The sequence below is a fragment of the Helicoverpa zea genome, chromosome 22 (assembly GCF_022581195.2).
Source record: "Helicoverpa zea isolate HzStark_Cry1AcR chromosome 22, ilHelZeax1.1, whole genome shotgun sequence".
NCBI lineage: Eukaryota > Metazoa > Arthropoda > Insecta > Lepidoptera > Noctuidae > Helicoverpa > Helicoverpa zea.
Genome location: NC_061473.1, coordinates 4,815,736 through 4,842,944, shown reverse-complemented (window position 1 = coordinate 4,842,944; position 27,209 = coordinate 4,815,736). Strand labels below are relative to the sequence as shown.

General features: G+C 36.4%; 1 protein-coding gene across 1 annotated transcript; it reads right to left on the bottom strand.

The window, feature by feature from the left end:
• Nucleotides 1–1,588: 1,588 nt before the first annotated feature.
• LOC124641167 (facilitated trehalose transporter Tret1-like) lies at nucleotides 1,589–20,183 on the bottom strand. The gene is made up of 7 exons (XM_047179162.1): nucleotides 19,977–20,183; nucleotides 9,303–9,532; nucleotides 8,663–8,986; nucleotides 5,709–5,844; nucleotides 3,052–3,278; nucleotides 2,452–2,649; nucleotides 1,589–2,047 (listed from the first exon to the last, which is right to left on the bottom strand). The coding sequence occupies exons 1-7, from the start codon at nucleotides 20,047–20,049 to the stop codon at nucleotides 1,775–1,777; spliced, it is 1,461 nt and encodes a 486-aa protein (XP_047035118.1). The 5' UTR covers nucleotides 20,050–20,183; the 3' UTR covers nucleotides 1,589–1,774.
• Nucleotides 20,184–27,209: the final 7,026 nt, after the last annotated feature.

Here is a 27,209-nt window from a genome sequence, read left to right as displayed (position 1 = left end):
AAGATTATTTTCGTTTTAAATTGGCGGAATCATTTGTTTTATATTTTAGTTATTTAAGTGGAAACCAAAAAAAGGTAATATTCATATAATAAAATTGTTTTATTTATTCTTTGTTACAAGTACATTGAATTGAATGTGCGAACAGAATATTAATCAGACTCCGATTTGCTTGAGGAGGTGGTGTCTTCATCATCATCTTCGCCTACATGTATAATTATATTATTATCAATAACAGAATCAATCCTGATATCTCGGTCTAACAAAAGCCGGGTAATCAAATAAAAACAGATCGAAAATACTTGAAAAACGTGGTCTATGCGCACGAAACGACAACGGACGACTGTTTTAGCGTCACAAAATGGCGGCCCATAACGCCATTTGGGGTTACCATTTTTAATCTAAGTATAAAAATGCGGTTTGGTCATAGTTTTATTTTTATATTTCACAAAAGTTATAATTAAGTCTTATAGTCCATTATTTTCCAATTCTTAAAAAGAAAATCAAAACGTATTATTTTATATTATAACTGTATAAGAACAGATTACGATACTTGCCTGTTATTTTTAGCACAGCACTACAAAATATAAACCGCTGACATAACCTTGTAATAGCGCAGTATAGATTTAGAAAAATTTATTTACCAAGTTATTTGACACTCAGTTTGGCACAAAATTATAACATTCATTGATTATTGATATAATAATGTTGTTTTAATGCTCCTCAATTGTTAAAACGGTAAACAACCAGCAAAAATATTTTTATCGTAACTGCAACGCCATTGCAAAGTTACGTCGTCAGTTCAATCGCGACGTGTCAGGAACGCATTCTCTGAATGGCCGAACTATAGTGGATGCGCCGTTATGATACAGTTGTGAAAACTCTAATTTGATAAACACTGTCCCTATAATTTTAATTCCCATTTTTCTTGGTGAATTTCGTAATGTGGCAACATCGAAAATAACAACAGTCATCGCAGCACGGTTCTAGAACAAATTGAACGAATTTTCGTGCTTGTGATGCCATAGTGGCTAGTAGACGAACTAACACAATGCCATAAGTTGATACTTAAATTACACCATGGGGGTATTTTAGACCCGTGGTGAATAAAAATGATTTTTCATCGAGTCTCCGTTTAATGGTTCCTAGAAACCTATTTCATTTCTGGAGGAGTAAATAAATTGTTGTGGGGCAAGTTCTCTGCACAAAATAATACTTATATAACAATTAATTTTCTAACTTTTTTATCTCTCTCTTTTTCTTCGTTCATTTCAAATGAATGCTTCTTTAAACTTTCTAATTGAATTACTATTTTAAAAGAATTATTAATTTTGAGTATTTACTTTACTTTTGAGTATGTCACTAGTGGTCGATGTTAGTTTAGGGTTAGATTTTAATCATCCTATTCCACGCTAGATGGATTTACAAAAAATGGGTGGCTTCCCATAAAAGGCGTATAAGGGTGGAGCACGGGTGGAGACAGTAACGTTCCTCGTCCCCCGCTCACCCGAATTTTGGCGCGCTGCTTTGTTAGGAGATTTTTCGTTAGGGCATCTCCGCTAGTCTTTTCTCCTCCGTGGGAAAAACCCAGCGACCACAGAGATCGGCTCTCGACATACAAAAACCCGAGTGAGCTTGTATTCAAACGCCTAACACTACTACTAACTGCACAATTAAGTGCAAAATATCACTGTTAAGCCATTCTAACGAACGAGCAATCAATACTTTGACATTCCTAACCTCAAAATGTATCCGCCATGACTGGTGACGTCATAGCCTACAGTTTTGTGACGTCGGCTTCGCAGTCTTTTTCTTTGCTCTTTTTGGTGTTCTTTCCTCCGATTTCCGCGTAGATTTCGTCAAGGGACCTCATTTTAGTTTCTGGGACGACACAGGCGATGTAAATGGTGCTGACGAGACAGACGCCGGCGAAAAGCCAGAAGATGAGGTAAAGGCCCACTGAGGCCGCTATTGGTTGGAACACTCTCAGTTCTACTGACATGAGACCGCAGGCGAAGGCGATTACTATCGCTGTCACTGTACCACGGAGCTGGAAATGGGAGAAGTTATTAGTCATTTTCATGCGTCTATATCAACGTCTTCTGTAAGGGTTGATTTCCAGTATTTTACATGAAACGATTATCTATAGGTATGACTTCCTTAATCTAGTTATCTATCTGCGAAACACGACACGACGTGTTTCGTTGTCGTGATGGTACTCTAATATGGTATAGAGTCTATACCACCTTCATACAAAAGTTAATCTTAGATCCATGACTCGAAAGTTTAAAGAACTGGTATTGGTCTTCGACCACTATAAAATATAAGTAGTTATAAATGGAACATATTTCCACCTACTGCTAAACATAGACCTTTCCCAATGAGCGCCAACCATCTCGGTCTTAGGCAGACCTTCCTTAAAGAGCCATAAAACCCAAAAAAAAAACTTCTTACCTGGAAAGAGAACATCTCAGTCATAATAACGAAGGGCACGGGCTGCAGCCCAGCAGCGTCGCAGTAGATGCACAGACAGAGCGCCACTATAGGCAGCCATCCCGCCGTCTCCGTGGTGGCGCCGACGTGCGCGTAGAACCACGCGCCTAGAGCACACATGGCTATGCCTGATACTAGGCAGGTTGTGCCTAGGAGTGGCTGGGGAGAGAAAGAAAATATTAGTGGGGAGTCGGAAGCAAAGTATCTAGGATTGAAGTGTTTAAGGTTCATTTCGCTAGATAGATAGGATAAGGTAAAACTACAAAAAATTTGAATTGAATTGAGCCAGAGAGATCACAACAGGTGGCTTCTTCCTTAAAAAACTTGTCCTAATATTTCTTCAGGAAAAACACTTGGCTTTTCTTTCGTAGCACTTTTAAAAACTAATAAACAACCCTAACTATATCTATAATATAAGTGCCAAGACAAATAAAAATTGTCTTCATTTGGGTAACAATGTATCGCCACTGAAGGGCTAAACGCTTTCATCGCTCTTTCAGGCAATCCCAAAATAAATCGGTCACCATTCACATTGCACCTTCAGATCCGAAAACTCCTCACCTTCCTCCCAGTCCTCTCCACTAAGCTAGAAGCAGTGCATGACCCCACAAACTGAACCAGCCCCAATACTGCAGCCTGCTGGTTGGCAGTCAGGAGACAATCCCCAGCACTGGCCTTGCTGAAGATGAGGGACGCGAAATGTAACACGGCGAGGCAGCCGCAGAGTTCGCGAGCGACCGTGATGATGAGCACGATGCGGAAAGCACGGAATGTGCTGCGGTCGGTAACTGCGGGAGAAATTAAGTCAAAGGTTTTGATTTCATATAGACTATACAGGTGGTGACTAGAAAGGTCAAGCTAGTTGTGCGGTTCCAAAAAGTGAGTCTTATGGAGAACCGGCAAGAATTGCCAATGTATTTCCTTATATGATCACTATGATCTCCCCTATGTATTTCCTTATGTGCACTTTATGAACTCCCCTATGTATTTCCTTATGTGCACTTTATGAACTCCCCTATGTATTTCCTTATGTGCACTTTATGAACTCCCCTATGTATTTCCTTATGTACCACTTTATAAACTCCCCTATGTATTTGCTTATGTACACTCTATGTACTCCCCTATGTATTTCCTTATGTACACTCTATGAACTCCCCTATGTATCTAACACTGAAAGAATTTTTCAAATCGGACCAGTAGCTCCTGAGATTAGCACGTTCAAACAAACAAACTCTTCAGCTTAATGATATTAGTATGGAGGTAGATTTTGAAGGAGATAGGAATAGGACATTACTTCTATGGAATTAATGCTATCTTTAGGAGGTAAGCAAATCGTCAGATAGATACCATATTTGGAACGGCCATTAGGCCATTAGATAGAGTATGAAAGAACAATGTCAGGTTTCGGCCCACCCAATCAACTTTTAAAACTAAATTCTCACGGACACAAAGTTCTTTACTACAAAAATTTAAATATAAAATACTAACTTCTTATAAAATATTTAATTGTTATCTAGAACTTTTCCAAAAAAAAATCATTTTAATAAGTAATTATTTTGTTTATCGAGTTCAGGTTTTTCGTTTTAATAATTTGGAATAATTTGGTTTTGAGAAGTTCAATGCAAAAGTGGAAAACATAGAAAAGCTTCTGACATTAAACTACACAAAAAACTGTAAGAATTTTCACTGTACATGAAATATTTTTATTGAGCCTAAGTTACTATGGACGTCTGACATTGTTCTTTGTGTCTTCACAATCACAGCTTAAGAAGTCGGGGATTTCGTTTGAATATGAATTGTATGATTATTTTTTATCAGATACAAATCTGATTTTATGGATAAGAAAAATCTGTTGTACCTACATAAATTATTTTAATTGTTGTTAATTTGCATTCAGTACCTATTTTTTTACTTATCTATCTCTCATTTGGATCCACATCACATCTTTTCATACCGGGTAGGTTATGAGAAAATGTAGCAACCTAAGTACACAAATATGAGCACACAAACATTGTGACCGCTACCAAAGCCAACATAGAACAAACTTTGAGTCCGGAAGCTTCGCCTAACGGCTGCGTGTTAAAAGCCCTGGGAATGTACATACTGCGAGTCGCTATATACTAGCTCTGTGACGAGGCTCTGCTTGAATTTTAGTAGGCTGGTATAAAGACATCTGTTAAAACCAAACTTTATGTAAATGTCCAAACAGGTTTAATGACTCGTTATCGGTTTTTATCGGCAGTGATCCGTTAAGTATGTTAAATAATACTAATAAATTATGTATTAACCACAGGACCAAGACAATAAAGTGAAGAATTTTAAACTATTTGAGATTTCAATAAGTATTATTATTTGACTGTCAAAAAAATACTAACTTACCTAAGGACAATATTTTGGTCCTTCACACTCCCCAAAATGGACACTTTCTAAACTTACAGTGCAAGTGTTAAAACCAAACAGGTTCCATTACCCATATAACTCAAAAAAGGTCGGTTCTAACCCAAAAACCTATATTATAAGTTAGTCAAACACGTCGAGAGCATTAGCGTGCACAAACAATGTTTGTCTGTTTGTCCTCGTCCCGTTACCGGTGACCAGACGTTTGCTTATTGTTAGACGGTCGTCTGAACACACAATTAATGGCTCTAGCTGCCTGTTGCTGGGTCATTGAGTAGCGGAGATTCTTGGCCCTATAGGTTTAACGGGAAGAGATGGCTAGTTAGCTGTTGTGGCTACTGTACTTAAATTGTTAATAGCACTTAACAAACCAATGGCTCAGATGTTAGCTTCGCGATCGAGAATATACCTAGCGTTTTGACGTAAACCCATTCCAGACATAAGCACTATTTGGTTGGAGAGAGAGATTTAGTTGGAGGGGTTAACAACAAGGTGCTACCAGCAACATCTGATGTCCAAAGGACCCATAAAAATCGTCTATGACATTATGATGCAAGCTGGGACAAAAAGTAGACCTGAATCAAGATACGTTTTACATTACATAATTTAGTAAACCCTACATGAATAAAAATGCTTATCAGTCAGGTTTGCTTAGATTTTGCCGTAGCTTCCTCCCGCACTAAAAAGTCCTACTTAACAAACACTTCAAATACTTAAGTCTCATTATATAATTACAACCCTTTGTGGATCTTGGCCTCCTCTACAATTGTAAGTCAAAAATAAGTCTCATTCGCAAATAATATAAATTAAGATCTACTCACCAAGCGTCTTGAGAGCATCGATGAGCTTGCCCGACTTGCTCTGCTCTAGCTCGAGCAATAAGTTCTGTAGCTCCGTGTCCACGGCCGGCTCCGAGGACTCGCGGCACCGCAGCCAGGCTAGCGCGTCACGGGCTTCCTGAACAAACGGGCGTGGGAATCAGTGGCGTAGCGTGTGGGGGGCAGGGGGGGCAAATTCCCCGGGCGGCAGCTTTTAGGGGGCGGCAAAATTTACCAAATTAAAAAAAATTGTTCGCAACTAGTATCTGCGCCGCTACATAAAACTGTCTAACAATAACAAAACATTAAACAAGAAAGTTGAAACTTTTAAAACTTAAAATTAATTATTGTTAAAATTTGGTACTTAAAACACACGTGATCAACGTCTAAGCGGCGAAGCATCGTACCTACCGAACATGCACGAAGGAGGCAACGGCGGCGGCGGCCGCATCGCCCACGCGCGAATTTTCGCGATATCTAACTTTATTTTTATTGACTTATAATTGCGAGCGGGGGTTTTCGCATGGACGTATATCGGGTGTGTCGTACCTATAGTCCCCCCATTCATGAAAATGTATGTTTGGGCTACATTTTACGTAATTTTGGTTTTGAGTCTTAAATAAAAAATAATTAAAATTTCGCGCTCGCTTCGCTCGCGTATTCAGAACCTGTATTGTGTTGTATTGTCAACAAACAAAAAGTTAATGGGTATGATTTAAGCTGTCACCAATTTAATTCATTTTGTGTTTCTTAAATAATAGGGTTTGCCCTCAAAATAGTAGATTTGTCACCAAATGTAGTCACCAAACAATATAAAATCATTTCCACAATAAATTACCGAAAATCATGGAGATATGGGGTCAAGTACCAAATAAATGATTTTGTATGTATTATAATAGGTTTGTCCTAATAGTATTTAAGCAAACTAATTTAAAGAGATCACCAATAAATCATATATTATATCACTAGAAAATTTCATGAAGGTCTAAAAATGTAGGGTGGTCGTCATCATCATTTCAACCAAAAGAGTCTACTACTTAACTGGCCATGTGCCTCCCCCCAAGGGCTTTAGTTTCCACAGGTAGTATAAATATATTTAAATTAAATTTCTAGCTGAATAGTAAATAAAACAATTAATCAAAGTCAAAATAATCAATATTTATTGTTAAAAATCTCACTGCCCGCGCCCCGCATCGTATGATCGTACCTACAACCAACCTACAACCCATTCGTTGAGGCCCGAAAGCGCGCCAATTTGTCTCCCTTCCCTTCCTCTTCCCTTTGAACATATTTTTATTAAAATTATAAACTGATGTATTAAATTGGTAACGAATACATTATTTTAATAACTGAACGAAATAAAATGTAACTACTGTATTGGTGACAAAATAACAAATAAAAAGGAGTCGCAGTCAGGGATCGATTAATCGATTTATTTGGTGACAGATCTACCATTTTGAGCACCAAGCTATTATTTAAGTAATAAAACTATTATTATAAGAACGAAGTTTATATTCATGTAATGCACTACAATTTTATTGGTAATCCATCTCATATTTTACACATTATATTAACAATAATTTGCTAATTCATACCTGGGAACACTCTTTGTTTATCTGAGAACGAAAATATTTCGTGGCGATAGATCTATTTATTAGGTGATACAACTTGATGACAAATATAAATTTTGGTGACAAAAAATATAGTTCCCAAAGTTAATTACGTTTGGGCTAAATTTTACGTAATATTTGGTTTAAGTCCGATAAAAATTTCGTGCTAGCTTCGCTCGCGTATTTAGAAACTATATTCTGGCCCTTATCTTTGCATTTGTCAACAAACAAAACGTTAAGTACGTTTGGGCTAAATTTTACGTAATTTTTGTTTTAGGTCCGATAAAAATTTCGCGCTCGCTTCGCTCGCGTATTCAAAAACGATGTGCCCTTATTTTTGCATCGGTCAACAAACAAAAAGTTAAGTACGTTTGGGCCAAATTTTACGTAATATTTGGTTTAAGTCCGATAAAAATTTCGCGCTCGCTTCGCTCGCGCATTTGGAAACTACATAGGCAAGTTTTTCTTTATTTGCATTTGCTTACCTACACAACTGCCGACATGCGTTTAGCAAAGTGCTAATTTAGGTAAACCGATGAGGTGGTCCCCGCCAAGACAAACTTTACTAACTAACTAACTTACCTAAAAGAATTTTAAAACCTTCAAGAAATCAAGTAACAAAGATATAAAAGAAAAGTCTACTTGAGAACCTCCCCCTTCTGCCGGGGCTGCGGGTTGTTCGAAAGAGTTACCGCGGCTCTGGAACATAAAAGGCCTTCGACCGTCGACGGAACACGACGGTTTTTCGTCAGTAAGAGTCTGACACTCCCTCACCGCTGCTAACCCACAGCGGGAAGGGTCATTTGATGATTTTTAACGTCGATACAAAAAAAAACTTCCCCTTTTTTTGAAGTCTGTTAAAAATGACAAACGGCCAGTAACACTTGTTATATAAAAAAAATACACGGGAAGGGGCGGCAAAATCGACAACTGCCCCGGGCGGCAGATACCCACGCTACGCCACTGGTGGGAATTGTGATAACTGGGTAAAAGAATGCCTAGATTTTTTGATAATTAGGCAATAGTAGGTCTGTTGTATTTTAATTGTTTAAAGAAATAATTCTACATCTATCTCTATCTATATATTATATAAGAGAAAGTCGTGTTAGTTACACATTTTATAACTCAAAAATGGCTGAACCGTTTGAGCTGAAAATTAGAGGGGAGAAAGAAAGGCTACTAGGCTTTCTTCACTTCCACGTTATGACAACTATAATACAAGATGCAAAACAACTACTAAATGTCGAAAATCTGTTTGCAGGCTAACGTTGCAAACTCTTCGTAAATACAATTACCACTTTTACTTTAACAAAAACTTAAAAAAAAATCAACTAAAAGAAATCTCACCTCAACCTTCCCACACTTCAGCAAATACGAAGGGGTCTCCGGCATCGCAGTAAAAAGCACCAGATGCAACAACGGCACGATGAGACACACCCACAGCATCGCATGGTAGCTCAGATACTCCCCCATGACGTACGCAAACAGATTGCCCAAGTTCTGCGACAGTACCACCAGGCTGCCAAGAGTTCCTCTAATGGAGTCTTCGCTGATCTCCTTGATGTAAAGAGGCGTGACCACGTAGGAACCACTGACGCCGAGGCCAACTATTGCTCGGGCTGTTATGAGGGCCCATGTTTCTGTTGAGTACAGCTTTAGACCCCAACATGCCTAAAAAAGAGGATGTGGGCTTAGATTTTGGAATAGATTCCCGAGGTTGGTTGTCTAAAATCTGATACTCTGTAAGAGTGCCAGAGGGTGCGTATTTTTTATGTGTTTTTATTCTACAGTGAGTAGGTTCCTATAAACAATGTTATTATCACTAAGTTCAAACTAGAAGCTATTAGAAACTTGATACTGGATCCAAATTAACGTAGGGACAGTAAGATGGTTTATACTAAAGAGGTAGCTATAGAGGTAAATTGTACTTCAGGCAAATACAATTAATCATTTATTGTACTAAAACATAACAAAAGTCGTAACTTACAGCCATAGAAAACGACGTGAGCATCAAAGCCCTTTTTCTCCCAAAATTATCCACGATGTACCCAAAGAAGAACACAGTGGGAGTCCCCACCAGGTACACAACTGACGCCATCCAGGATATGGTGTCTGGATGCACGGGAGCCGCGGCCGGGGTCTCTTCAGACATCAATCGCGGACCCATGGGAGAGATCCAGCCTATCGCCGTGCCGTACGAAAATACTGGGAGGACCACTGCAAGAAATAGTTATGAGAAGTTTAGTATATTATATTTTGTAGAAAAATCTAGCTATATTATTGGGTTTCAAGAGGAATTTCGCCTGTATAAAAAACTGCGTCTTTGCGCTCAAAATAAAAGAAGACGTTAATCATTTATCATTACAAATGGAGAGCAAACAAGCTGCGTTGTACCCTCACGCATAAACAATTTAAACGAGACCAAAAGTACCTCAAATATGAGGTCAATTAAAATCAGTTTCGTCTGCATTACGAAAACATGACAAACAAAAAACAGTTTAATAAACCTCGCCGATCATAACTCATAATTTTTCCGTACATTCTCAATTGCTCAGATTACAAACAAACCAATCTTGGGTCTTATTAATCAGTGTCTAATTAGTTAGCGTTCATGTGTGACCTATCAAATGGATGGGTGATCAGAGCGCACGTGCAATTGACTCGCTGCCAGATCATCATGGGGTTATGTATGTTAAGTAGCTGCCTGACCCTGTTAATGACTGGCGGAAGAGGAAGGTGTGTTGAACAGGGGCCAATTTCTTGGGTACCCTAGATCTGGTGTAGGTACCCTGTGAAATTGATATTTTGCAGATATCCTGTACAAGCAAGGTATCTTTTTCGGAATTGGTCAAGCAGTAGGTACTAAATATAAGTATTTATTCTACCTCGCTTTTCACGTAAACAACATCAAACGACCGTAAGAAGTGTTTAGTTTGTATAGTTACGTCCCTTACCTATCGAGAGTTTTCCTCGAAAACCGCAAATATTTCCACGAAAACATGCTTCAGTATTTTACGCATCACGTCAATTATAGAGCAACTTTCCTACGGCAAACTAAGTAGGTACTTCTATCTGGAAGAGCTTTTTTCAACATCGCGGCGGCATTTTTTAGGGTTCCGTAGCCAAAATGGCAAAAACGGAACCCTTATAGTTTCGTCATGTCCGTCTGTCCGTCTGTCCGTCTGTCCGTCTGTCACAGCCGATTTACTCGGAAACTATAAGTACTACAGTGATGAAATTTGATGGGAATATGTGTTGTATGAACCGCTACAAAAATATGACACTAAATAGTAAAAAAAAGAATTGGGGGTGGGGCCCCCCATACATGTAACTGAGGGATGAAATTTTTTTTTTCGATGTACATACCCGTGTGGGGTATCAATGGAAAGGTCTTTTAAAATGATATAAAGTTTTCTAAAAAACATTTTTCTTAAAGTGAACGGTTTTTGAGATATCAGCTCTCAAAGTCGTAAAAAGTATGTCCCCCCCCCTCTATTTTTATAACTACGGGGTATAAAATTCTAAAAAAAATAGAGGTGATGCATGCTAATTAACTCTTTCAACGATTTTTGGTTTGATCAAAGTATCTCTTATAGTTTTTGAGATAGGTTGATTTAACTGTAATTTACGGAACCCTTCGTGCACGAGTCCGACTCGCACTTGGCCGGTTTTTTTTTAACTTGACACCTTGACCCAAACCAAATGCTTTAGATATTGTTTAACAGAGTGTATTTTTAATTAATCATGTTTTAGTCTGTTTCGAAAGTTAGTTTCTTCATGAAGGTAATGAGCGCCTAAAATGTACGTTCAAAGGTTTGAACTAGAGTAACGGATAGTTACCTTAAAATAAATCTAGTCCACAATTACCATTGTTGTTTACAAAAAGCTTCAATGAATTCCTCTAGCCGTAGGTACGATTGAGGGCCACAAGTTCACACAGGGTCATTAATTGTCCCGGATCAATTGGGTTGGGTCGCCAATACATTGGCTTGTTGACTCGCTTCAGTCGCCCAGCAGTCTCGACAATTCTAGATTGCTATTTATTTGCTATATCATACTTATGAGATCATACACGAGTTCTACACACGCGTAAGTAGTGACTATGATATTTATAACTAGCTTCCACCCGCGGTTTCATCTGCGTGCTGATATGACTGTTTCCCGCAGCTGGATGGTGATAAAAACTTTCCTATGTCCTTTTGGGTTTAACCTATCCCCTCTAATTTTCAGCTTAAAGGGTAGGGTTCAGCGATTCTTGAGTTATAAAATGTGTAACTAACACGACTTTCTTTTATATAGGTAAGTATAGTATAGATTTGTATAGTATGTATCTTTTCGTTTTCCCAAAATTATATATGTACAGCTACATAAATAAGTATGGCATAATTTTCACTTAGTAAGTCGCTAAAAATAAAGTAGGTATCGTATTATGTATATAATTTTACACGATTTTTACTTTTTGATGGAAGCTAAATATTTGTATAGAACACATGTATCGATAAATCAATGAGTCTGGGACTAACGAACACATTGTTTTGATATGTTGACTTAACTGTGATTTAACTTATACCTAAGTATTCATAACTTTTTGATGATGTTTGTTTAAATATAAGACCATAAAGGATTACAACACTAAAACAATGATTATGTGCCCGATATCGGTGGCCAACTATACTTTTATATCTATTTAATATTTAAAATTGTAAATATTTTTTTATGAATAAACGAAAATTGAAAATGATATTGTGATTGATTCCATAAATATTCATCGTAGGTACCTACTAGGTAAATGTCTGGCTTTCTTATTTGAATAAACAATTTTATTAGCAAAAATTGCTCATATCAAATAATGCCGGTGACTATTAGTTGGATAGTGTCATGATGACACCATGAAATGTGGATAAAAACCTCAAAAGGGGACCGGAAGTCAGGTCCACATGGAATATTATGTAGATCATATGAAATGATTTATTATATAAGTAGTTATCTACATAATTAAGATATCTATAATTAATATATACATAAGTTAGATTATGTAGATAACTAGATAATAAATCATATGAAATGATATAATTTGAACAATATCCATATTTTTGATATGATTTATTATGTGACATATATATTTTATTACGTATTTACATATTTGGGCCAGCTGGAAGAGATTTCTAATGAAATAAGCTGTGCCTTTGTACTATCTGTTCTATTTTTCTTCTTCTCTGTATTTTATGTACACACTGTGTGTTAAAACTGTTAAATAAATAAATATTTTATTATGAAGGTATTTCGTATGTAACAGGTATATATACACACAGTATATATATACATACAGTTACATGATGATATTTTTACCGTCTAAAGTTTTATATACAGGAGCAAGACTGCAACATGAAAAAGAAACAATATACTTAAACAAGAATACGTATGTACCTGTAGACGTAGGCCCTAAAATTAACGTAGGTATCTACACAATTCATTAACGATTGCTCTAGCCACGAGCCAAAGCTTTGATAACTCATAGCTTTTGCTATTAACTACTAATTACCGCATTCAATATGTCGTTATAATAACTATGACATAATAAGTTAACTCGTCCTCTTTCCCAAGCGATAGTTGAAAAAAGGATAAACTATTATGTTTAGTTCATGACAGTATTGTGTTCGTGTTACAGCCTTTTTATCGTCCACTGCTGGGCACAGGCCTCCTCTCACACTGAGAAGGATTGAGCGTTAATCACCACGCTTGCTCAGTGCGGGTTGGTGATTTCAGACTAAAGTCTATGTTTCCTCGAGATGTTTTCCTTCACCTTTTTACCAGCCATTGGTGTCTAAAATATATTTAGAAAGTACATAAAAACTTAGAAGAGTTGAATTGGTACTTGCCTGACCTGGAATCGAACCCACACACTCATACATGACAGGTTGGTGCTTTACCCACTAGGCCGCCATGACTACATGACAATGATTTTTGGAAATTCACTCACCTTGCGTAAACACAGATTTTATTTATACATTTTTAGGCAATTTCTTCATCTCTTAAGTCTAGAAATACGATCGGTCCGTTACATTTGATTGATTGAAGGGGATCGTTATGAAAGGTAAGTATGAATGGTAACATCTTTTAATCTTCTGTTATAAAATACGTCAAGGCGACAATTACAGGCGGAAGAGACCCCATTGAATGTATTGTTTCGTTCTTAGAACGCGTACCAGTGCGTACAATGATAACGTAAACTATCCAATTCTCCTTAAAGGTGAACTTATTTCGTGCATACTCCTTGAATGCATGATTTGCATCCAGTTTACGTACGAGTATGAAAAATTAAAAAAATAATTGAAAGAAGTTTATTGAACAACAATTGACAATAATTGAGTGTTTACAATAATTACGATTAGTGCCACCTTTTTTAAGCATGTGGTGCCTGTCTTAGGAGACTCGAGACTCCACGCTTTCTCAACAATAATATTTCATTACAGATATATGGTCTGACTTATACATAATTATAGAATAAGTAGTACACTAAGATATTACTACTTATCTGCTTCTTTCAAAATAGGATCAGTAAGAAATCGCTGAGAACATTTAAAAAAGATCACAACATCTTCCTAGATCACAACATCATCATCCTCCGAGCCTTTTCCCAACTATGTTGGGGTCGGCTTCCAGTCTAACCGGATTCAGCTGAGTACCAGTGCTTTACAAGAAGCGACTGCCTATCTGACCTCCTCAACCCAGTTACCCAGGCAACCCGATACCCCTTGATTAGACTGGTGTCAGACTTACTGGCTTCTGACTACCCGTAACGACTGCCAAGGATGTTCAATGACAGCCGGGACCTACAGTTTAACGTGCCATCCGAAACACAGTCATTTGGTGTCTAAGCTATACTTAGAAAGTACATACAAACATAGAAAAGTTGCATTGGTACTTGCCTGACTTGGAATCGAACCCGCGCCCTCATACTCGAGAGGTTGGTTCTTTTGCCCACTAGGCCACCACGACTTTTCCTAGATTTTCCTAGATCACAACATACTTAGTTAAAATTTCTACTTATAAGCAGTTCTAGAACTATTACAGTAGGTAATCGCTTGAGTATTTTTCCCCAGATTATAAAAGAGTTGATTACTATGAATATATTATTGGTGATATACTTAATAAAGACATTAACATGTCATGTGCAAACTCAAAATATTTGCTCGTTAACATATTATCAGGTGTTGGTAATAATGTTAAGGTACGCCTTTTTCAGACGTTATAAAGAGGGCTTATAATACATAGGGCATTTTCTGGATGTAGGTAAGTAATTGATTACTTGTTTCCTCGCTCTATTACTTGGAAATTAATGATTCTGTATTACCAAAACATTTGACGATCGCATGCAACATACAAAAAGTACGCGCGCGGAATCCTTATATCATCTGCCTTCCCGTTTGGACTAAGAAGCGTCATACTCTCAACACTTGTGCAAACAATGCTAATAATTGGGTTCATATTGTATACTGACATGTCCCAGATATTTATTAGTGTGCCCTACAAACTCATTGGAAATGAGCCTATTGTTTTCAAAATATACATATGGGCTACTAACTTTTATCTTAACGGGGAGCCTGGCACGAATATAAACGTAAACGGTACGTAACTACATAATCTTAATGAATAAATAAAGCATTATTAGAAAAATTTGATTTATAAGTATATCGAAATTATAGAATCTTTGAAAAGTGAAAAATATGTGGTTTTCCTCATATGTAAGGGGAAAAAATACGAAATTTGAGCGCCTACCAAAAAGTTTTTGGAAATACCCATAAACTTTGTTATCAATTTTATATTTTCGTAATTCTCGTTTTTTAAGTTATTAATGTAAGGACCTATCTAGACCTACTTGTGTTGAACAAATAAGAAATATCTTTAGATTTAATGATGATTAATTTGTATCTATATACCTACTCTTTAATCCGCATTGTTCTTACTCTTTAAGTTATATAACAGCTTTGAAACATTTGTTCAAACAATTAATAAACCTGTACTGATAAAGTTATAAATGTGTAACCACACATTTTCTTTCCTAATAAAGGACTAAATAAGTCTCAAACCGCAAGCTTTGACTAACAGACATTTTAACCTGTTGAATTCTAAAAAAAACGCACATCTTTTCTTCCCAGAACGATGCGAACGTTTCTAAATTGAAAATGAAAAAAAAAACGGTTTACCGTAGTGCTAAAAATATCTGCCACTAATTATCAGGTGTGACATAATGCGTTTATAATAACTATGCAGTTGCATGCACACTGCAATCTAAACGGCTTCCTGCTATCTACAACTGTTCCAGGAAAATAAGAAAGTTTCCTATCTGTATATGTATTTCTTTATTTTTGCTAGTAAAATAAACAATCAGTTTTTTTACAGAGGTTTGACACCACAGTTACTGTAGATGAAGGAAAACGTCGCGAAAATACTTGCGATGCAATAAAATTAGGTAATAAGTTAGATAATAATTGTTGTATATAACTATATACCTAGATAGAACCAACCTCTCGAGTACGAGGGCGCGGGTTCGATTCCGGGCAAGTACCAATTCAACTTTTCTAAGTTTGTATGTACATACTTTCTAAGTATATCTTAGACACCAAAGACTGTGTTTCGGACGGCACGTTAAACTGTAGGTCCCGGGGAACATCATTTAAAGTTACGGGTAGTCAGAAGCGAGTAAGTCTGACACCAATCTAACCAAAGGGTATTGGGTTGCCCGAGGAACTGGGTTGAGGGGGTCAGATAGGGCAGTCGTTCCTTGTAAAGCACTATATAGTGCATCCGGTTAGACTGGAAGCCAACCCCAACATAGTTGGGGAAAAGGGCTCGGAGGAAGATGTATATTAACTACTAGCTTCTGCCAGCGACTTCGTCCGCGTTAGATTTGGACTTTGTGCAAAGAGAGGAAGAAATAATAATCACCAGCCTATCCAATTATATAAATCTATGCGTACCTAGCCTATTGGGATGAGTGAGAGTGTTATAAACGTCAGAGTAGACAAATATAATCAGAAAGCTCTGAACTGCTTAGCTATAGGAAGTTGCACGTGTTATTGTGAGTCATAAAAGATAGACATATGCTGTCATGGGATATTTTTTACACAATTTTAAGGAGAACATTTCCGTCATTCATAGTTTCTTTATAGCTTTTACCATAAAGGCTGCACACGCGACGGAAGCTTAAAAAATGGAGTAACTTTTCCCGTTTACCCTACATTTTTCTTCACTGCTCTGCTCCTATTGACCGTAGCATGATGAAAAGTATCTTATAACCTGCCCAGGAGTATGAAGAATATTTGTGCCAAGTTTCATTAGAATCCGTCGAGTAGTTTTTGTTTCCATAACGAACATACAGACAGACAGACAAAAATTTTACTGATTGCATTTTTGGCATCAGTATCGATCACTAATCATTCCCTAATAGTTATATTGGAAATATATTCCATGTACAGAATTGACCTCTCTACAGATTTATTATAAGTATAGATATTATAATAATGTAAATATTTCAATTAAACAAGATTAAAAGAAAAAATAACTTGCATTAGTACATAGTTAGGTATTAAAATCTTTACTAATATTATTAAATACGCAGAAGTAACTCTTCGGTTTTTCGTCGCGCTTTCAGCCCAAAACTAATTGATTTAAATGAAATTTGGTACACAGATAACCTAGCTAGAGCCAGAAAAAAAGAACATAAAATACATTTTACCCATGTAGGGGAAGTGGTTCCTTAAGGAAGCGGATATAATGGTAAAAAGCTCTGGGTACTAGATAATATATCATCATCATCATCATCTCAGCCATAGGACGTCCACTGCTGAACACAGGCCTCCCCCTTAGATCTCCACAGATACCTGCCTGTTGGAGGCGACCTGCATCCAGCGTCTTCCGGCGACCTTTATAAGGATAATATATCAATCATGATTAATCGAAAAGCTACGTTTCTTCGAGATAAGTGAAGAATTGTTTCACGAACAAAACACAATGTGTTAAAGTTTAAAATGTCCAATGATAATTTACATAACCGTACATTCAATGATATAAGTTTATTCGTATTGTAACGTTTTGTAGCAAGTCAATTGATTTCAAAATATCACATATTCATGATAACAATGTTGTAAATGTTATTTTATTAATTATAAATATATTCTACAATCCTGTAGTATGGATGCCCCTCGAAGTATGGGTCAAAAAAGATAGGAGCATGCCTACTTTTCAACCTATTTCCCAAAAAGGAGGAGGTTCTCAATTCGGATGTTTTTTTTTTTGTCTTTTCACACACACGGTCTATTCCAGGCGGTAAATATAATGTTCCAATACAATTATAATTATTTTGGCGATTTCGAAAAACCCAGTAAGTTTTAGGAACAGGTGAACATTATATTTACCGCCTGGAATAGACCGTGTATTGTGTGATACAATAGATAAGTCATGCCCTTTCCTGCGATGCTGATTTACGGCTAAAAGTAATTTATGTTTTAAATGGACCTTTTTTTAGATCTTTGGTTTGAAGTTTTTTTTTGTGGTTTTCGAAAAAAAAAACAAAAAAGGATTCCCTTGACTTTTGACCCCGAATAATTTTTAAAACTTTATTGATAATGGTCCAAGCTCTCCACCAATACTTGGCTTTCCGGGAATTTTTGTCATTTCAAATGTCTATATTGACCGGACTACCACAAGTAATGTCAAATTAGTATCTAAGCAAATCCACAGATAGAAAGATAATTTGGAACAGCCGTTAGAAAAACTATCTCTTTATTTGAAAAAGGATGGTTGCAGTTGGGTCACATTGTCGAAGGCAATTGAGAGTAACTCAAAAATTGTAAACAAGCATTGGATGAAAACTCGATATTTGTATGTATCTATTATATCGGGTGAGTCATATGATCGAGAAGGTTTCTTAGCTGATGATGGAGAGGACCAGAAAATCAAGAGAATTCTACATCGGTCTACAGTAACAACCACGTGTTTGAGCTTATTTCATTTGTATTGATGAGATAATACACGGAAAGTTACTATGAGACCTAACAATGAAAGCAAATTGGGAATGCATTTTAGGAAACTCCTTAACGGTTGACAGCTGCTACCCAGTGTTTTGGCACTTTTTGTTAATATTGATTAGGACTTTCCACCTTTATGAGTCAAGACTGTCACTATTTGTATTTTTTAAAAAATATACTATTGGGCCTAAAAATTGAGATGACTTCAGTTTTTCGAGTTTTTTTTCTTACTTACCTATAATAGGCTTTGAAAGAAAAAATCATTAATGAAAATGTATGGTCATGAATGATATTTTTTTCAGGAGTTTGGCCGTTGTAGATCAGACCTCCTTAACCCTTACTAAGGCTCGTGGCCAATCTTTCTGGTTTCTGAGTACCCACTACGACATCCAAAAATGTACAAATGACAGCTAGGACCCACAATTTAACGTGTATTTTATGTAAGGTCTACTAACATAATCTAAAAAGTTATTCAGCCGTTTGTAACTAAATCTGAATTTAGTGACGCACCTACACTACTACCTCTATTTACTATGGTATGATCTTAAATTTTCAAAAAAATCATAATGGTTATGTAATAAAATTTTCATTACATACCGATTACGTGGTTAACTACTTTAATAGCTAGCAGTAGTTTATGGTGCTGATTAACTGAATCCGATTAACTGGTTTACGAGATTTTCTTAGCTGCAGCCGAAATAATTGAAAATAGTTTCTTCTAAGCGCTCCGTAGCTTCTCCGAAAGGATGTCCGTCCATGTGCCCGGTCGTCTGTGGTCGACACAATCCTATATTTCGACAATGCGCGGAGGTAAGTACCGAGTTCCTTAGAAAAAAAACTTCGCAAAGCACATCCTTATTATTTCGCCCACAAAGTTTTTTTTTTTTAACATTATGTTGTCTTTAATAAGTTTTGTTAATGTCATTAACGTGTAAATCACCACTTATACAATATTGTTAAATTATGTTTAAATTACGTAATGACCGATTTATTTATTTTAGTCTATAGGTACGTTCATCAATAAAAAAAATATCTGGAATTTAGTCCAGAATCGAACCTGCAAAGCACCGCAACTATTTTAGATCAACAATAACTGTGTGTGCCAATCTAGCTATTGAAATAGAGATGAACTTGTAGCTTATCGCATTAACTATTCGTATGAATGAGCGAACATAGTTTACAATTTCAAAGATCTTCTGATAATTTTACACATATTTCAGTAGTTTTCCACCGATCACAGGTGGTCGTGAAAATATCAACAATTAATCGAGAGTTATCGAAAAACCTTTCCAATTGGTTTCGTATTTACCAAACATTATACGCAATGCCCGTTTGTCCGTTTGTGTAGCATAATCTTTTGTGTTTTATAAGAGCTAATGTAATAAGAGATTTCCCTATACGTAATTCGAGATTTTCAGATGACCGGCGTGATCGCCAAAGTTTCTGAATGATAAATTCCTAATCATTTTTTTTATAATCTGATTGTGTACTTGTAATAAATAAGTAATTTCCCTTTCGCTAGGTATACCTATATTTTATTGTATATGTGGCAATAAAATAGTAGATATACGGAAAATGGAGTTAATACAATTTTACTAAAACTAATATTTAAAAAACAGAAAAGTACTCACTCAAACTAGCGACAATAATTTGGTTGAATTTACTCCCTTCCGCACAATATTTCTTCATCGTATATTTTAACATTTTTACTTTTTTCTCAACTCGGCACTATGTTTTACGAAAATGCACAGATAAAAAAAGCGCGGGCTACCGCTCGCGACCCGCCACTGAAGTGGAATGCCGGCCACAGCCTTCCCGCCATAGCGGCGCAAGTATTTGTTTAAAACTGTAATCTCAAGTAGACGCTATTCCAAGCCTATAAAATTTAAGGTGTTACGCGTAAACCGATGGAAAATCGACGTAAAAAAATAAGTTACGGCTGGAAAATAAAAGAAAATTGAAAATGGAATTTTCATTTTTGGCGCTAAGTTTTTGTTTGTGCTTTGCCACAAAGGTTTGTATCTTTTGTACGTTTCGCATTTTAATTTTTGAAAGATGGCACAGTCAGGCAGTCTACACACCATGAGTAGTTATAATGACTAAAGAATTGCAAAATGAACTTATTAGGTAAAAGTTACTAGTCAAAGCTATATAAACAAGACTGCACTTTTACGTAACTACTGTTTTATTATGAGTGAGCTTTCATGAAACATTTTTATTTCTCTCTATAAAAATTGTTCATACTCGAAACATAGTAAGAATAAGATTGTTTCAACAATATCTAGTCTACTGCTTAGGGGTTATTCGAGTGGCCGTGCGTATCGTATTTAGGTTCAATTTCAAAAATGTGGTATAGAATTTTCTTTAGATATTGGTGTTTAGATATTTGACAGATAATTCGTAATACAACCATGCTCCAATGCTCCAAATATCTTCATATAGGTAGGTAGGTACATACATAATGTCGAGCTGTTTCCCGCGGTCTCACCCATGTCCAGGTATTTTTTTTCCATCACCATCAGCCTTATCGTCCTACTACTGGACACAGGCCCTCTCACAAAGAGCTAGATTGAGCTTTAATCACCACTCTTGCTCAATGCGGGTTGGTGATTAGACTTTATAGTCCAAACATTTTCGAGATATTTTTAATACTCAATACTCAATAACTTTATTGCATTCCATAATGTGTACAGGCTGGTGGGTAAAATTAAAAGAAACAATTATGGACCCTGTCGGGCACAGCAAAGTTAGTTTTTAGAGGAGAGGACGAAGAGCGCTTTTTAAACACTTTTTCCTTCACCTTTAATCAGTCATTCGTGTCCAAAATGTGTACTTACTTAGAAAGTACATACAAATATAAAATTTTCCCGAACCCTGATTTAATATAGCCTCCGTCATTTAGGTATAGTATAGCTTTCCAATAGTGAACAAAAAATCCAAATCGATCCATGTAACATACCAATAGTTTTTGAGTTTACCTACAAATCTTTCTTCTTTACAATATAAAGGTAAGAGTAGCTGTCACATGATCAACAATATGACTTTTTACTACATTGAGCTACAAACCTATTAACAATGGTACAAATATTATGACATTTTAAACAAAACATCTGATGGTTTCACACCTTCAATACTTGGTGCGTGGAGAGTCATACTCATAACTTACTTTTTAAATGTAATCATAATACATAATAATTTGTCATTCTTTGATACAATAACAATGATACCTATATCAAGGCTTCTGAGGGTAAATTGTTGCAGATATGTACGCACCTACTAAGAACTAAATGGCGCATGTCAAACATGCGACATAGACGACGTACTTTTCGCGCGATAGGGTCTGTGGCACACAAAACGTTTGTATGGCAGACAAAACTTCGAGCAACACAGAGAGAAAAAGCACATTTTGTACAGCCTGTCAGTCGAACTGTAGTGGTTACAATATAATACTTGATTGTTGAACATGCTTTGCAAGAAGGAAGGTCCCATTCTGAACTAAACACAACCAAATTCCAATTACCTATTTTTAGCAAAAAGTTCAAAGCTGATGCTTTCCGCAATTTATGCCCGTTGCGACTAACTTATTGGAATAAATGGGAATATCATAATGAAATTATGATTCTTAAAGTTATATTTTACTAACCCCTAAGGCGTTATGGATGCTTCTGCCTACGCATTTTCAATGCATAAAGTGAGGTAGTCCAAATCAAAGTGCGCATGGAATCCATCCGCCGCGGGTCACAAATCCCCATACAGCGTAATAAAAATAGACAAACAACAAATACAACCTCCTTCTAATAATACTCCTAAGTGTTGCCAGTTAAAAATAGACTGGATCGCGTGCAAAAACGCATCGCAGGCGCCGCGGTATTCATGCTCGGCGCCGATAAATTATAGTACAGATTTCACATAACTTACAACAGATGGCACCTTGTAGCGGTACCAAAGTGCCAACGGTACTTTACGGTACTTTTATCATAGATTTATTGGTGGCCGATAAATGAAAATGTGGTACTAGTTTTTGTGAGAACGCCTACGAGTGTCATCTGAGTATCTGAGAGATTAGGAATTTATTTCGTGTTATCTGTGTTGTGTGTCTTTCTTTAACCCCTGACCTGTGTGTTATTAATCACTTTAGAATCTACATATGAAGAAACTATTACTTTTACTTTTTACAAAGAAGTTAATTGATAATCAGAGGAGAAAATAACCAGTGTTTTAAAATAATATTATAGTTTGTACGTGCTGCCTTTTATACGTTACCTTACATATATATACTTACTTTTTATATAGGACGATGCCGCGATGTGTATAAAATATTTATCATAGAAAGTAAAAGCATTCTTTTAATAAAATTATACCGTAATCGTTACCTACATAAACCTTTTTAAACTTTCACCTTAACTTAAGTTTGTTAATATAATAATTTATAACAAAATGATAAATGGGAGCTCACTCGATAACTTTGGAGATTAAACGCACATAATAAATTACAAGCGATTTTTAACCATTCCGGATAATAATCGGCAGTATTCGTACAATGACTTACAATGACTATTTTAGCAAAAGTACGAAAATAGGGTGGTAAGATAATAACGAGTTATTACGAAAAAAAAAGACAGATTAAAAAACTATACCCTATCGATACTTTTCCTTTCTGAATTTTTCTTCAAGCAAGTACCTACGCGACATTATTGAATAATAAAAACTAAAATTGGTCATAATTTTTGAATAATAAAAATTTCTCCATGCCGCTCATGTACCTGTTGCCCCCTTGTTGCGATTTAGCGACTGATTCCCGGGGGCCCAGTAGTGAGTTGGCGAGTCTCCACCTGCCATTTTAACATGTATTATAATACATTGTCATCGGCAGGTGCCATAGTTCCCGTAGTTTCCTCATTCCTAGTCCATCACAATAGCCCAAGTAGTTTTCATCCATAGTTAGCAATAGTTTAGCACAGAACCGGGGATTGTCCTTGGGTACATTTCTATAGTGTATATAGGGATAATCGCCGGTTTTGTGTCACCATTTCATTAAAGTTGTCTCAAAAGGGCTTCAGCGTGTTGGCTTCGGCCCCACGTTCGCCTCCCAAAAATCCGGGACTCTATAGTCCCGAGTTTCCCGAAATTTTGTATGTCTCTACCAGACGGTAGAGACATACAAAATTTCTCCATCATTATTTTCAAAATGTTTTGAAATGACCTAGCTCATGTCCCTATTTGATTTTACTTCGAAGACCTATAAACCGAATAGGGCTCAGTAGGTAATTACAGTTCCAATAAAAATCGCTAACTTAAGCATGTAGATACTTAAACTAATTTAAAAGTGATGAAGGCGCTTAAAACCTCACGTTTAGACCAAGTTACAAGCTCTAATGAGTCCGTTACAAAGAGTGGGAGGTGTTACAACTTAGTCACAATTCTAAAAAAAGATCCCTTATTTCCGTTCCTGGAATCCGCTAAGTTAGTGTATTAGCTTATGTTGATTGCTTAGCTAGGATAGACACGGATGTAGAGTTTAATCTGGATGTGCACTAATTGTTAGGGAGAATAGGAATGAATAAACTCGACTGGGCGAACGAATAGTTAAAGTGTTTGGAGATTGACATAAGGAGAATGCAGAAATAAAGTTTGATTGCATAGACATGTTCACTTGAACATGTTCAATTAAAACTTATTGTTACTAATATTATAAAGCTGCTGAGATTGTTTCTTGACTGCATTCTAATCTTAAGAACCACTGGTCTGATTTGTCAAAATTACTTCAGATTTAAATATTTAGCCCATCTACCGAATTAGACTAAGTAGGTATATGTTTTATCCGCGTGGTGCACTTAGTAGTCCCCACGGGATGCGAGTGAAATCTCTCGAGATTTTTTCCTTTCACAGGTAAAGATTACAATGTCCAGCCATACATAGTCGTAGTCACATCCATATACCCTACATCTTTACGTTACCTATATCCGAGGTCTGCGAAGCTCCTTGTCATTAGCTACCCGTCTGATGTTAGACACGACATAGCTTCGGAGTAAGCTGTTAGCAAGCTTCACGTGTGCTAATTAATTTATATATAGTTTGCACACACTTGAGAACCGAGATACTAGGCTTTTAACGCGGTATGGTCCTAGATTTAATCGTCTGTTTAACCATAAAAGAAAAATGAAAAAAAAAAATGCAAATCGGTCCAGACGTCTTCGAGTAATCGGTGACCATACATAAAAAAAAAGATCCCGACGAATTGAGAACCTCCTCCCTTTTGGGAAGTCGGTTAAAAATAGCTAATAAATTCAAGTCTGAATAACATAATCAATAGTACTAAATTATGTATAAAATTATATATTTTTTGTTACATAATTTATCTGTGTAAATAAAATTAGCACGCTTTTATAAAACTCGCAATAAGTATGACAAGCATCTTCGTTTCAATTACTTATGAAATGTGTGTCAGTGTGTCAGTATTAATAAGTTACTGTATCAACATAATAATAAAACAATTGCTCAATAGAGAAACTGATTATTTTATCACAGCTTTTTTCTTTCATTTTACTGGGTTACCAACTTAGCTTAACCAAGTTTAGCCCCGAACAATTTTTTAAAAGTTTTATGTATGTGCCCAACATTTTGATTGCAGCATTGGATTTTCAATTAAAAACCCACCTATCCTCTTATATAAGTATCTATAATTAACTATAGATACTTTAAAATAATAATATTTGCGACAGACAAACTCACAGATCGATTATACTATACACTATGAAGGAACACACGTTTATTTAAACAGAATAATTATTATTCAAATTATACGACTGCCGCCATGAAAATAGCATTTGAATGCAATGTGGAGACTCATTTAGGTCATTAGGCACTTAAATGGTCGGTTTTAGAAAGATCTCAGCTCTGGGACCTGTAGCTAGGGCCCTAGGAACCATAGGAGGGCCCGTAAGGGCCCTATTTCGGGACCAAAAGTATATGTCTACTGAACGTCCGTACGGCTTGGTAGGAATCCAGCAGAATCTTACCTTGTATTCTGCTTGATGTCATGTTAAACAGGTCTTCCATATGGGTCGAACCTAAAATAATTTCTTTATCAATAACTCTCTTATTATTTGAACTGAAGCCTTTGTGTGTAAAATAAAATATGACCATAATAATGTAAACAGAATCAGAATAAAAACTCTTTACATGCAATCTAAAACTTTTCGATCATAAAGTTCCCATGTCATGCAGAAAACTTAAAAACTCTGTCATTCTGACAAGTAACGCAGCAAACACATTTTAGAAAATATGGCCTGATGAAATGAAATTCCAAATTGTGCCATGTCCTCAATTCTGGTGGTATGTGCGTGTCTACTGATCAGTGTGACTGGCGTGGACATCACGAACCAGCAACATACTGTCTGCAGTGCGTATGGGTACCAGGTCTTAGAAGCTAAGTTCGGAAAGGAAGTGCATTTACTGTGCTTGAAGTTGCAGCCTCTTGGTAAACTTAAATACAGTCTTTTAACGCTGAATTTTATTGCCAATAAATTGAAGGAATACTATCAAAAATTTCATCTTCTAAAACATAAGTCCTAAAGTATAAACTACTACCACTACTCTGTTCTGTGAATTCCACCAACGCCCCGAAGGAAATCCTGCTCCCTAGCAAAGACTAGCCCACGTCCTTTCTCAGGCTCACTACCTAATAGACCATCTGCAGCAAATTTTATTTCAGTTGGTCAGTTTTTTTTAAATGAATGTGCGACAACCACTACCGAATCATTTTCGCATTTAACATTAAGTAAGGGTAAGTAATTAAAGATTAAATGATGATATTTTGTCTAAGGCGCATCGACCCTAGCATCACATCACACAACTTTATATTTGGAACCTGAAGATGAGATCCTGGACAAAGGCGGCTTCCCATTATCTGACATCACCATGGCATACGGCTTTCCCGTAGAAGACCCGTCTTCTGGCACAGCTGAGGGCTACATCGGGGAAGATCTGCAGTTCTATGGAGTATTACATTTGGGTGCGCATTTTATAGTAGTTGGTATTTTATTCCTTATCTTTGGCACAGGATATGAGATTGTCAACTACGCGATCCGACGAAAACCAGTTTAACCGCGTACTGAAAGAGTAATAGGTAATTGAAAGATGTAATCATTGATTTGTTGCCTATTGTATGTTGAAACCGACTACTTACTTTCATTTGATGGTAATGCGATTTTCATATCGACAAAACTTTCCAGACCTTGAAATATAAACTGCAAAATATCACAAACTTTTGAGGTTTGTAATTTCTAACTTTCGATCGTAATTTTGAAAGTTATGTACGGTATTCTCTTTATTATCTTAACAAACTCATTAATATTCTTATACTTTGTTATTTTTGCCTACATACAATTTACTCTAGCGTCTATCCAAAACAAACAGTGTCATTGTTTTTGAGTTTAACAAGCCGAAGGATACTTACTTTAAATCGGTAGTCGGTGATGAAGAAAACATGAAGAGAAATATTCAATTGTACATATTTCTCAGGAAACAGAACACTTCACGCAGACCCCTATGGCTATGATGACCCGAAGAAATTCTTTGGGGCTTTTGAAGACGACAATATGGCGGCGCCACGGTCCCGACGCGAATATGCACAGGTGATCAGGTGAAGATGACGGCTTATTATAGTGAACTCCTTGCAGCATTGGTATCTTTGGTTAAGTAGGTACTAGGGATAGGTATGTTTGCCTTAAGAAAAGACTTATTAAAGTCACAAAATAAAATTGTAATCAGGAAATACCCCAATAAAGAATTCTAGGGATAGAATTCTTGATTGGGGATTGGGGATAATAGGATAAATATATAGATTCCGAGTTGTCAATACT